This window comes from Salvelinus fontinalis, chromosome 5 (assembly GCF_029448725.1).
Source record: "Salvelinus fontinalis isolate EN_2023a chromosome 5, ASM2944872v1, whole genome shotgun sequence".
NCBI classification, from domain to species: domain Eukaryota; kingdom Metazoa; phylum Chordata; class Actinopteri; order Salmoniformes; family Salmonidae; genus Salvelinus; species Salvelinus fontinalis.
The window spans coordinates 20485703-20500065 of record NC_074669.1 but is presented as its reverse complement, the minus strand read 5'-3'; the positions used below and the strand labels follow the sequence as shown (position 1 = coordinate 20500065).

At 40.5% G+C, this 14363-nt stretch overlaps 1 protein-coding gene across 1 annotated transcript; it reads right to left on the bottom strand.

Moving 5' to 3' along the window:
* Positions 1–615: 615 nt before the first annotated feature.
* On the bottom strand, positions 616–13569 carry LOC129855289 (LIM/homeobox protein Lhx4-like). The gene is made up of 6 exons (XM_055922784.1): positions 13272–13569; positions 9346–9517; positions 6181–6383; positions 4277–4431; positions 3939–4110; positions 616–3283 (listed from the first exon to the last, which is right to left on the bottom strand). Exons 1-6 carry the CDS (start codon positions 13348–13350, stop codon positions 2895–2897), a joined length of 1170 nt encoding a protein of 389 aa, XP_055778759.1. The 5' UTR covers positions 13351–13569; the 3' UTR covers positions 616–2894.
* Positions 13570–14363: the final 794 nt, after the last annotated feature.

Genomic DNA, 14363 nt, shown 5'->3' with positions numbered 1-14363 from the left:
GTTCATCCTTAAAGGGATAGCTCATTCAAAGTAAGATTATAGTGAAAATAATATTCTCTACATTTTCAATAAACACATAGCTACAATCCTATGGGATTACTATACTGAAGTGAGTGATATTTGGTAATTGATGCTATTCTTATGCAGTGGTGCATGGTCATTAGCTTCACGAGCCAGCCTGTTCTCGCAAGCTTGCATGAATGGTTTGCTACCACAGAATTGGTGTTAACACACAGTGTTAATCAGTCAGGTACAAGGCTGCATGGCTATAGCTAACAAATAACAGATGAATCATGGATGGCAGTCACTCCTGGCCCATATGCTACTTCCAAGATAAGAACAAGATTGACAAATTATGGAATTTGCGTGAACAATCCCTAGGGCATTGCTTTGCCTGTCTGACGCACCTTTCCCTGTGTGAAGGAAACACTAATCATGGTCCCTCCTCTTCTCTCCTGGCTCCTAAGTGGTGAGCCATAGCTACTGTACCGCCTTCCTACTGCTGAGTTGTTGCTCGTTTTCTTCTTCAGTCAGAAGACATGTCTCCTCTAACTGTATCTGCTATTTGCTTTATAATGAGAAAGTGCATGTAAACATTAAAGAGAAATACAGCACTTTAATCCAAAGACAATTCAGCTTTATTTCCTCGTATAGTTTTTACTGTACACAATTCATACCATCGCACAGAAGGCTTATATGAATAGATTCGGTGCGCTCTGTTTCATCTTTTTCAAAGACACATGGAAATAAATAGAGCTCATGAAATAAGACTGTCAACACCTTTTGAAACTGTACAAAATGTACAACAATTAAGAAGCAAAGTTCTGAGGCAACATAGATTGAAAAGAATGATATTGGTGTGTGTGTGTACATTTACATGTGTTGTTTTACTGTTTATTGATTTGCTTTCTGGTTGGCATAATGTATGCTCTTTTCAGCTGGTTCCACATTTGGCAATTGACACAAAAATAAATATAAATTAACAGACATTGAGATTTTTTTACAGGAATTGTTCCATCAGCATCTCATTTTGTTACCTCAGTTTATGTCATGGTATCTTAGATCATTTATTTTTTTTCAAAGAGGTGCCTCCTTGTACAGTTACTCTAGTGGTCTTTAGACACTACATGAAAGCCTTGAAACCAACACCATCAGACAAGACAGATTTTGTAAAAAAACAACAACTCTCATCTCACCCAGTGGGGTGTCATGTAAGATGCACGACACGACAGCATATTCCAATACCATGACAATCAGGCCATCAGCCGCTTTACATTGGCTCTAAGTATTACGTTTGATAATCCCTTTTGCTTGTGTTTACTTTGAGGAGTGATGCTACAGCTGTTGACAGTGAAGAGCAGCTCCTAAGCAGGATCAGTACTGGCTTTTCAGCATTAACAGTGAATGATCCTCAGTCAAGATTAGGTTGGTGTGTGTTTTCTTTAGATAAATAAATATACTGTATTAATGAAACATTTAGTAAAACCATTATTCTGTTCCTGTATCTAGGAATCCCCATGTTGTCAGCTGCACCAATAAAAGAGGATATCAAATGTGAATTCCCACATTCTTGTTGAATTGACTTTGCACTTCTCTCTACCCTACTGTCATTTGATGACCATGACTGCTAGCAGAGAGCCTCTCCACTATTAGCAGAGAGCATATCCTGGGAGTATGGACAACAGAGAAATAAATACTGACAAAATCCCAGGACTAGAGATCATTCACAGACGAGAACAAGTCAAGCACCTACATTACAGAAGAGATTGGGTTTTTAGCAAGCAACTTCCCCCTCTCAACTTCCCCATTTTGCACACAGAAGAATCTGTGGCTCCCACACTGTACAGACAGCTGGACCAACATCGAGTAATTCCTAAAAACCTAGTGCTGTTAGTTTCAGAATTACATCAAAAAACTTAGCATAGGAATTGTGATACTTTGAAAAAAGTATCTAATATGGAAACACTGCTGGGTTGTATTGTGCATTCATCGCTCTTCTGTTTGTTGCTGTCCATGTACAAAGAGAAGTGTAAAGTGCATTGCCAATGTAAAATGCTTTTCAACAGTGATCCTCCTCATTCAGAAGCATGCAGGAAGCTTCTTTTTTAGGGATTCCATTTAGATTGGGGCCCTACAGCATGAAACTCACAGAGAATCTCACTGTTGATAGGAGTGGGAGGCCGTTCCTTCTCTTGCTAGAACAAAAGCGGCACCTGCTGCGTGCTGACCCGGTAGTGAATAACCTACCGTTTCTACTTGTAGAATCGCAATGCTCGTCAATGGCCAATAACTTGACTTTGAGCCAATCAGAGTGCACGAAACACATGTGGGGGAGTCCCCCCCCCAAAAAATAATAAATAGGTCATTTTCTCCGTACATCCACGGATGAGCCAGTCACACTTCATATGCAATGTAAGCTATGGGACGGTAGCTAGCTAAGTGCATAGACGCAATGCGCACAACACTAAATACTTCCTCTAAGCTAGCTAACCACTGTACATTGCTGATAGCTGTTTGGGCTTGGCTCAGGGTTTAATGACCAACACCATCCCAATGCACAAACTCATGCTGGAAATTTCAAATCCATTTTTTTCAAAGAATGAAAGAAAATCCATCCATAAAAAAAGTAGAATACAGTGTAAATTCAACATTCAGTAGTGTTTCGTCCTTCCGTTCTGTTCTGTGTGGCGCCACTGCTCTGCTCTGGTCAGTGGTGGGTCTCCATACTTCCTTTACTCTGTTGTGGTGGGAGGGTAGCTGACGTGTAGCATGTCTACCACTTCCACATCCATTATTGGACAACAAACTATATCAGTTTCAGGGAAATAGAAATGTAAAAAGCCTGCTTCGTCTGTCTCTGTTCCCCAGTCAGTCTGCTGTGTTCATGGTGGAGCTCAGAACTGGGAGTGGTCCATCTCGTCCAACCATGAGGCAGGGCTGGTGGGGAAGTCTGGGTAGCCCGTGCTGCTCCCTGTGGAGAGGTCAGAGGTGGGGCCTCCTGCCATGGCCCTGAGAGCCTGTCCCACGCCACCCTGCCCCCCCTGGATCATGATGCTGTCCATGGTGAAGCCCAGGTTGTTGAGCAGCGGGGTGTGGCCGGACAGCGAGGCGATGGACGACGGCGACTGGGGGAGGCCGTAGGGACTGCCCGGCCGAATGTCATGATAGGGTTGTCCAACAGCGTCCAGAGAGAAGCCTCCGTTCAACAAGCCTCCGTTGGCCACGTCGCCCACACTCCCATATAGACCGTTGGTGTGGCCCAGGTCTGACAGGATCTGGTCGTCTGGTGGAAGAGAGGAGGGAGTTAGCTACTATCAATTAGCCACACAGTGGTGTTTTAACACTTCTATGGAGTTGTCATCAACTATATCAACATTATACAGCTGTTATCTTTAAATAGAATTAAGTGCCTTTATGAAACCATTTTATTGAGGCAACAATCTGGATTTCATCTTGGTAAATGGCATAGGTGTGTAGTACTTAATAGTGTTCCCCCAGCGCTTAGTAAGAGACGAAAGAGTCATGATGTACCTTAAGCTCAAACAAAGGGGGTCTGTTCATGCAGTACAAAATATTTGTCTCCGACAGTCCCTCCAGTGCTGTTTCAATAACAAGAATGCCCCAGAGCACTTTCCCTCTAATTGACTAAAAGCTTCACCTACTTTATAGAGTTTCTGCTACGGTGTTTTCATTTCTCGTAAAAAACGGCCTCCTTTTAAAAGTGGCTTGAGACTTTTATGAGTCCCCAAAACGGGCTCACAAACATCAAATAACCATAAAAACATGGGGATGTGTAAAATGTAATTTGCATGGCCAAAGCTTCTCTTTTCATGTAGGCTTCATGGAGATATGTGAAAAGGAAGACAAGAAGAGGAGGAGTTGAGGAAGAGAGAGAGAGAGAGATGAAAGAGGTTTGGGGTTGGGTTAGCCATACTGACCTCTGAAGCTGAGCTCACTGTCGCTCAGTCCCGCATCGTCTGCTGAACTCTCCTTCTCCACTTTGTTGCCCCCTCGGTTACGTTTGACGCTTTTGTAAAACTGACCCCAGCGGTGCCGCCCTGCGTCCTTCTTCAGACGCTTCTCTTTTGCACGACGATTCTGGAACCACACCTGCCATTGGGGGATGAGAGACATTTCTCAGTAAATACAGAAGAGAGGTTTTACTCTTCTAATTTGTGTTCATATCTACATATTATCACTAGGATGTTCTCTTAAACTAGTCCAAACTAGAAAACTGCTCCGCTTGGTAATAGAGATCCTGTTGTGAGGCACACACCTGCACTACTCTCATGTCCAGCCCCGTCTCTGAGGAGAGCTGCTCGCGGACGTGGCGCGCTGGCTTGGGAGAGTTCTTGTAGGCGATTTTAAGGGTCTCCAGCTGTTTGGCTGTGATGGTGGTTCGTGGTCGCTTTGCACCTGCCTCTGAATCATCTGAGAAAGACATGCAAGGATTATAGAATAGCCTTTAGATATTTAGCTATATTTGTGACTAACATTTTTTATTGTAATTAACCTGTGGGTTTTTGATTTTTTATATCGACTAGTAAATTCAGGTGAAGAACTTGCTTGAATGGACTGAGGTGCCATGTATGGCAAGTTGATACCCTTCTGAAACTGTCCCACTCTAGCTGTAAGGGACATAAATCTCCCAGGAGAATTCCAGAAGAAGGGAGTTATTGGTGGCCCACCGTAAAAGTGCATTGCATCACTTAAGATAAACAATCAGTGGGCCATGTAAATCTCCATAAATACACAGGCAGAGCTTTCAAAATCAGATCCATAAAAGGTCACAGAAACTGGAGATTTAATGACCAGGCAGGACACTGAGAGACACTGGGACCACATCCGGCTGGGTTTATGATGATTCTGTCTCTTCACTATCCCCTTGTCTCTTGTGATCTCTCAATTCTTCAGTATTATTGTACATAAAGGAGTTAATGCAGGCTGGTCTCATAGACTTGACGTAACATAGTGAATAAAAATACGGGACACTCAAATTAGTATGATATGTTATGTTTGGTATGGTTATATAAGACAGAAGGTTACTTAAGGCAAAAATGAAAGGAGGGTGATTGTTCGTTCAAGGTGAATGGGTAGGCGTATGACCGAACGTCTAGCAACCCAAAGGATGTGTTTTCAAATCTTATCACAGACAACTTTGCAACTACTTACTACTTTTTAGCTACACCTAGCATAGCTAACGTTAGCCACCTAGCTAATGTTAGCATTAGCCAACTAACCACCTAGCTAACATTAGCGTTAGCCACCCAACCACCCAACTAACGTTAGCATTAGCCATCTAACCACTCAACTAACGTTTTTAATTGGCAACATATCATACGTATTGCAAATTCCTAACATATTGTACAAATTGCAATTCGTAACATATCATACGAATTGTAATTTGTAACATATCATACAAATCGTATAACGTGAACGTCTAGCAACCCAAAGGTTATGTGTTCGAATCTCATCATGGACAACTTTAGTCTTTTAGCTAATTAGCAACTTTGCAACTACTTACTACTTTTTAGCTACTTTGCAACTACTTAGCATGTTAGCTAACACGTCCCCTAACCCTAGCCTTAACCATTTAACCTAACTTCTAACCCTAACCTTAACCCCTAATCCATAGCCTAGCTAACATTAGCAACCTAGCTAACATTAGCGTTAGCCACCTAGCTAATGTTAGCCACAACAAATTGGAATTCATAACATATCAAAGGTATGGCAACTGCGTAACATATTGTACGAATTGTAATACGTAACATATCATACAAATTGTAATTCGTAACATATCATTCGAAATGGATGATGAAAATCTACAAATGAATACATACCATACCAAAGATAACATATCATACTAATTTGAGTCTCACGGATTTTTGTTGATTATGTTACATCTACCCATGAATCCAGGTTGGTTAACTGCACCTTGCTGTCTGCTGAACTAACTGTCTCCTAATTCCTGCACCTTTCTCCACAGCTCCCCTGCAGAGATTTAGAGCACCATGCCACACGGGTGAACCAGCTTGAGGGTGCTAGTCTCAAGTCTATTTGGTGAGAATGTTCTAAATATAACAGCTTACCAAGGAGACAAGACTGAATTATTCAGACAAAATATTACTCACACAAAACAGTGGCCAAAGCAATAGGAGGATGACAGAGTCCGACACCTACCATTCTGTTTGGCCGTCTCGTAGTCCTCCTTGCACACCAGCCTGCCATCTTCCATGAGGTAGAACTCATCCCCAGTGGCCAGCTGCCGGCTGCACATGACACAGGCGAAGCAGTGCAGGTGGTACACAAAGTCCTGGGCCTTCCGCACCACCTGGGTCGGCGGTATCCCCTGTTGGCATGACGCACACTTTGTTCCAAACCGCCTGCAAGTAAACACACACACATACACACCTGCCGTCAGATACTCAAACCCCACCCAGAGCAGGTAGATCCAGCCCTAGTCAGTTCAGGGAGAGGCAGATGATAACAAAGAAGGTCTATAACATAGTTAAGACATAGCATGCATAGTTTTCGCCTCTATTTACACTAATAAAAGTATTAATAGCTGTATAAGTTGTAGAGGGGGAAAGCATCAGTGGTGGAATGCATTTGTGTTGGTGGTAGGCTGATCCTCAGGATGACAAATGGCCTGGATCAATGTAGTGGTATAGTGGGGGCTGAGAGATCCAATAGAGAGAGCTCTGAGTAAACACACTGAAGAGAACCAATAAAGCACTGACTCAGGAGGGGCTGTAAATCACACAGCCTATACAGAGAAATAAACCCTTCCTTCAGACCAAGGTGAAGTTTCTTCATCACTGCTGGGAATCCAGCACTATACTCCAGTTCCAAGCCCCCGCCTCAGCCCCATCCTCATCCTCCCTTTCCTCTTCCTCTCTCCAGTCCCTCTAGTGCACAGCACCACTGCAGTTTTAACATTTAAAAAAATCCCCCCTATTGTCCCCAGGGCCGCCTAATAAAGTTAGCCTCCACTCTCTGACTTGCACGCTTTTTAGGTCTCATTGAAGCTTCTGACATTAAAACCTCTCAAACATGATTTAGTAAAAGCCTGTACGGATCCTGTTTTGGATAAAAGTCAAACTTAATTTTCTTCTTTAATGCCTCAGAAATTCAATCGTAAAAAGATGGAAGCAAAAGGGGGAGAAAGAGGGAAGAGAAGAAAATCAAAGTTGCTGTTTTGTGTGTCCCGCTAGGGCTGGTAGAGCAGTAATAAATTGAATTTGTATAGAGTGTCTTTGGAGTTGAAAGTTTGAGTGTTATGTGTTCTGTCTTATCCAACATAAGTATTCAACATGGACAGAAAGGCAGGAGGATGTTGTAGGATGCTGAGCTTGGTTTACCTCATTGTGTTGGTCATGTCACTAAGTCTTGACACAAGCCTTTTCTCTAACATTATGAAAGTTAACTATGCAAAGAGGAAAGTCCTCACTGACCAGGGGCATAGGCACAGGTATGCCTGGGTGGGCGCATGCCACCCACTGTGGAGCCAAGCCCACCCAATCCGATTGTCAGTGTTCCAAACAGGACATTAGTTGTATTTTTACCTAAGCGCAGTACTTGGGCAGGAGCTCACTGGAACTGAGTACTGGCACCTCAATTTTTCTTCTGCTAGAGTTTCTGCACCTCCTATAGAATTTTAGCTCTAAATAATTGAGGAGTTCCTGCACCTAAATATAAATGGTACCGGGACCCAAAATAAGTACCGGCTCCTATTTAAATCCAGATCAAGCACTGGCCTAAACATACATACGCCATCAGATGAAATTCATAGTACGCAGTACGGGGTGGGAAAACGAAAGGGATATATAGACAATAATAATAATATATTTGATTTGGCAGGTGCCTTCAGGACACTCAAGGACATCTTACATAAAATCTAGTGCTATGCGTAAAATACATTTTATTTAGACCTATGTAATTACTTTGAATTATGCTTGATTATTTACCTGAAAAAAAAAACGAATAAAAAACGAATAAAACAAATAATATTTCAAAATAATGGGGGGTTCTGGCACGTGTCATTTCGCACTGATACCATGTGAAGTAAACAGTAGCTATCGCTGTGTAGGCTAGGATACACTGTGTAGGCTCTCACCGCAGACTACTCACCGTTAGCTAGCTAGCTAAGACTCAAGTAAAATGGCCAAACAAAGCTACAAAATGTTCAAGAGACCGTGTATAGAAGAGGATGTTGAAGCATTTGACAAGTTATTTGATATCAGTGTTTTCGCCATGAAGGGCCTCCATTCCCCCTCTATATCAGTCATTGATTGCATTGATCTAATCGAGGGCCTTAAAGACAGTTTCAGTACATTCAGAGACAATGATCAACATTACAACACTGTTTTTATTCAACACTTTTAGAAATCATGAAAAACGCTTCTCCACTTCGACTCGCACTCTCTCCCACCCTCCGATGAGACTTCACCATCAGTCCGAGTTATTTCAATTTATGCTCCGGTGTACCTCGCAAGTAATTGGCTACAACAACTGACCCATTGCCAGTGTTATCATGTAGCCTAGTTTGAGACTCGAGTTCTGAAATATAAGGGACTACGTTATTTATAATAAGGGGAAGGCCTACATTGAGAAAAACGGACCTCTCTTATTATATATGAAAATAGACAAATGCATGAAGCAATAGTTATTTCCAGTCATTTTTAGGAATTTAATTGAATTGGAAGTAGAACTTTACCCTGTGTTCCCCGCCCATGCACTATAGTTCGACCCTATAGGCTATTGATAATGTAATTGATATCACACAATCTATTGTAGGAGCACTTGATCTCCCGCACCCAGCAGAGAATTGCACTCGGCTTGCATTTTGAATCATAAAGTGATCTCAACAAAGAAAAGGTTGGAGACCTCTCTATAAGCTATGGATGCCCATTGTGAATATTACTGTTATATCAGGGCATTATGTTCTAGTCTCATAGTCTATTAATTATAGGCCTATGGTTTGTTATGTGTAGGTCTATGTGAGTCGCATGTTAAATGCAAGAGTCATGGATTTAAGTAGGCCTACAAGACCATTTGGTTTGTAATGCCAAATCACGTAAGATGGTTTGTTTTGTGCGATCAATTAAAGTTGGGTATAGGATAGGCTAATTTTGATAATTGTATGATGATTTGAGTGATTTCACAAGTCAAAGCCAGTGCACTCATGTTGGCATTTTTTATCTCACTTGAATGTAGGCAATTAAATATAATGCTAGCTTTGCTTAAAAAGTACATCACTTTTACATATAATTCCATGAAGCTTGATATAATCAAATGTTCGAAATTCCCATTCAATAAGTTTATAAATGAAGAAGTTAAACTCACTTGAAAAAGTCCTCTTTGCAGTACACATTTCCCGCCCGCGAGAAACACTTGTCTGCCAGCAACGCTTGACAATCGGCGCACTTGAGGCACTTGGAGTGCCAGTGGCGGTCCAGCACCTTCAGGATGAACTTGTCGAGGATGTGTTGACTACAGCTCGCACACTGGGGGATTTCTGGAGGGAGAGAGAGATAGAATACACAGCATGCGTTAAGACAATATCCTGGTCCTGGAATACTGTAAGGAGACAGGTGAGCAGAACATTGCCGAAGCCGGTTTACAAGATCAGAGCCGGGTAAAATTATGTTAATAAATAAATAAATAAAACAGTAATGTAATTCCTCATCATTATATTCGACCTCGTTAAAAACATACCCTGACAGAGTAAATTGTGTCATCATGACATTCATTCGACTTAGGTTGAGATTGATCCCATTCCTTTACTCTGCTTTTTTAAATCAAGTGCCTGTGCCAGTGACACAATATTTAGCCTTGAAGTGGACTTGATTGGACCCCACTGATTCGATTTTTATTATCTTAAACCGAGTAATAATGGCATGAATGAAGAAAACTAGGCTATAAGTAGGAGCACTAATAGTGTTAAAAACCATACACCATTATCACAACAATACACCATTAATTATCACCATCAACATTACCAGTAGGCCTAACACCAGAGCAGCGTCACTATTGCTGTGCTAAGATTAGGCTATGCAAAACCAAATAATCAGATGTATTATTATATTTATAAAAATATAAAGATAAATATTACAATGTGATATAACAATACATATTATTATTATTATATAGCCTTATTTTTTTCATTTGAGAATATGAAACCTCGGGAAGTAATTTCCCTGCATTGGTAGCTTATGTTTATCATGTGAACAATGGCCAGGTGAAAAGGCATCTCATAAAAAAAATTGTATTTTCAATATCTTAGAATAGTGGCAAGAACATAAGGAGATCGAAATTAGAATGGACCCCTCAAACTCATTCAAATTGATGCAATGGGGATAAGCAGCGTTCTGTGCGCAAAATAATTATCCAGGTGATTTTTTCTGTGCTCGAGCAGTTGAAGATTTTCACTGTATCTAAGGTCTGCAATTAGCCTATCCCAAACTAGTTGCTGTTTTAAATAAATGACACATTAAATCACACTGTCTAATCATTAATCTAATCACACCCATACCAAGCTGTTTAAATGTGCGCTTTAGAGGTCACGAGTAGTAATCCTACATGTGCTTCTTCATTCTGTACTTTAGGCGACATTTTGGAGGAGTACAATTTTTATATTTATATTTATTGTTTCTGGAAGGCTGCTCAATCAACAACATTCATACATAAGCCGCATACACAAAGAATAGAGGGATACGTTTTACATTACACTTATAAAGGTGTGGGCCTAAGTAAATGAAAAGATCCTGCAAAGCTCAATATCTTTTATTTTACTATTGTGATGTGGCATTATGCCCACCTTCATTTGCATAACAGGTATTTCCCAATCAACTTCACAATCAAATACGATAACTATGGAGTACATGTATTTTCAATACGAGTTAATACAAAACTGAAATTAAAGATAGGTGTATTTTACATCCATATGAAATAATTCCTCTGATTTGTGGTGCTTTTGTTCATTAGATTTTGGCGGCAGTGGTGGTGCTGAAAGGATAGCTCAAAGGCCTCCAGCATGCAGCCAATCTTGGCAGTAGGCCTATTCACGCTCGATGTCTAATAGCCTCTACACCCCCCCCCCCCCCACCCTCTCTCTCTCTCTCTGCTTGACTTATAAATCACACGATTATACCACTTAAGATCTCGTGTGTGCCTCAAGAGGGGTCCTCAAATCTAAGAAAATGTGATCCTATACGCTTCCTTTCCTCTTTTAAGCGGCTGTATTTCGATAGATGCTAATTTCTCACCAGTCTGATAGGGATACTAATTTTGTTTTTTAACAGGTCTTAAAAAGTGTTTCATATCAACTAAGTCATGTGCTTATTAGCTACAGCATCGGAATGACTGTACTGTAACACCTTTATATGAAGCCTATAGTATTAGGGAACGAGCTCATAGCCTATGGAGCTCATATGCCTATAGTTGATATGTTTTGTAGATTGCATGACCTACACTTCAAAGCAAGCAGACTGTAAACTCTATTCAGGAAGTAATCTTCTTCTTCTTGGGGCTTTGTGCCAAAAACGGTTTAAGAATAATTACCCTTATTCGTAAGAGCATGCTAACAGCCATATTCATCATGATAGTAATGTTTAGATACATAATACTAAAATGTTTTTATTCGTAGAGTAATCCGGTATTAAATCCAGCATGTATGCACCAAGGGGGGTTGAGTGGCAAGATCTTTACCCAATCTTTTAATCTCCCTTGATTTACAAAATTAAAGAGCATACGCCGCCAATATTAAGGCTATTTGTACAGGTTAAACAAATTATTTTTCACAATTCTGCGTTAAGTTTCACTTTGTGCATTATGCATTATGTTTCATTACCTTTATAAATAATGTATGGTAGCCTAAATTAAGGTTGTATTAACTAATACAAGAGACAGTTTTTGACAGTCTCTCTTTTAAATGAGTTAAATGGGTTAACTGTTGTGCACGCTATAAAAAAAACTGAATACAATCATGTACTAAATCGTAAGACATTAGTGTAGATTTTGAACAAAAATAATCATGATATATATATATATATATGTTTTGTTTATACTCTCCAGCGCTGAAAGAAGCAATGGCTCGTTTGGATCTGCGATATAAAGGAGTATTTAATTGTGGATTAAGAGCAACATTAGCGGTAAAACCATAATAGGTCCATCTGTACATTTCAGTGGCTCGCACATGAATAATTAGGTCAGGAATTTATCCAATTCCAGTTCTATCTTGATAGCATGATCAGATTATATAGGCCTGGAGATTAACATGACGAAGATAAAGAGCAGATGCGAAGATACGCAATTCTTTGCTTGGATGCTGAGGTAGGCTAGTTATTGCACACACAATATAGTGAAATATTTAATGTTTTTCATGTTTTCAAAGAAATGACGACAAAACCACCTGTTTTAGTAGGCTATAATATCATATATGTGTCAAACAATAATAAGACAGACATAATTGTACAATTATGTAGCCTACAATAGTGCAAAAACACAGCTATAACAGAAACACTAAATCATACATTAACATATATAGCCTGAATCATTCTGATATGACTCAGTAATAGCTGTCAGTCAAACCAGCTGGGTATAGAGAGTAGGTGATGACAACGTCTGATCTCTCGTACGTGGCCAGACTCGTTTGCAAATAAACAGCTGTCTAGCAGGTCTCTGATTGTAAACCAGAGGCAACCCTCTCATACAGCTCGAGGGAATAAAATGCAAAAAGCGCTGGAGGTAGAAAATATAAATATTCCTGTGCTAATAAAAAAATAAAAAACGTTGTGTGTCTATGTCTTGATGTGTAAACTATTATGCACGTCAAAACCTAGGCCCATGCACATGGGGCTTCTAAAATAGTGTAAAACCTGCACGTACAACTCGTGCAAAGGGCTGGAGTTGGGAAACAACACTGTGAGCAGTTGAAACAATACATACTTGTGATAAAGAATCTCTATCTATACAGCATTCCACAAAATTCCATATGAGGACCAGAAGATCAAACTGAGATGCTACTAATATCCTCACTTCAAAGAATAATATGAAACACAAGTCATGAGTCAGTGGAGTAAGAGTCATAATAATATGAATACATATTAGCCAGTAGAATAATATCACTGTCTTCATTAGCCTGTCTGTCCCTCAACCCAGTGTAATTAACCGCTACATATTTTCTACAACAGTGCCCTGCAGCATTTCAGAGCTCACCTGCCAATGTCCTTATGATATAATCAATAGAAAAGGAAATGGAAAAGCCTTACGTTGCATTGGCACACCGAGTATCTCCGGTAGACCCTTCACAGGACTCTCTGTTGGTAGAACAGCCGCACTTTGCATCATTGTGATCCAAAACCGGGAATAAACACACACATATACACGGTAGGCGGAATCTCCCGTCTATTTAGTGAAAAGGGTCGAATATATCACATAGAAACTGGGTATGGACCCTTCTGTAGAGCTAGCTGTCCTGTTAAAGTCCGGTTTGTTTTATTATTATGGAATATTGTCCTGTGCGTGCCGGATTTCGCTGAGCTCTTTTGGTGTGATCATACAGGCTGCTTGATTCATTCACACTGCAGGGGCAACCGTGACGTCACCCTAGCATGGGCACCGCCCGGGACCAATGGGATCCTCGGACGAGCCTCAAATGGGCGGAAGAATTCTCCTTGTGAGAACAGGTGAGAAGAAGGAAGAAGTAGTGACGAGACAGAATGCCACCAGAAAGGCGGGACCTTCTTTAGGATAGTAGCAATAAATACATGCTTGCTTTGCTCGTAGCATTGTCTCTCTGTCAGTATAACTGAAAGGGTAAAACGTTAGTCAATTGAAAATGACAATATGCCTTGATAGACTTTGCTCTAGTCAGGTATGCCAAATCACTCTCCAGAGACGTGAAATGTGACATTGAGCAACATTAAGCCTATAGGCTAACTAGTCTATACAGCCGAATCCATAGTCTACCTGCTCTGATATGAAAGAGATATGAAATTAATCAGTTTCCACATATTGTCAACGATTTCACAATTAGGCTATCTGTAAATTGCATGTGGGTAAATGCTTTTTTCTGCTCTAAACCTTCAGGCAAAGTAAGTCCTATTTCTTAGGATACGAGTTATTGAATCTGGTTGCCGATAGCATACAAAACAGCATCGTTGGTGTGTAGGCTAAAACACCATTTGAATTACATTTTGTTGATTGGACAAAATCACTATATTTGTGTCTGATCTCTATGAATAGGATGTAACCTGACTGTAATGAAGACCTGTTGTCAGAGAGCCTTGACAGGTATTAGAAGTCCAAGCACAATCCTTCTGACAGTGTTCATTTCAATTCCGCGTTTGAGAGACTGCTCT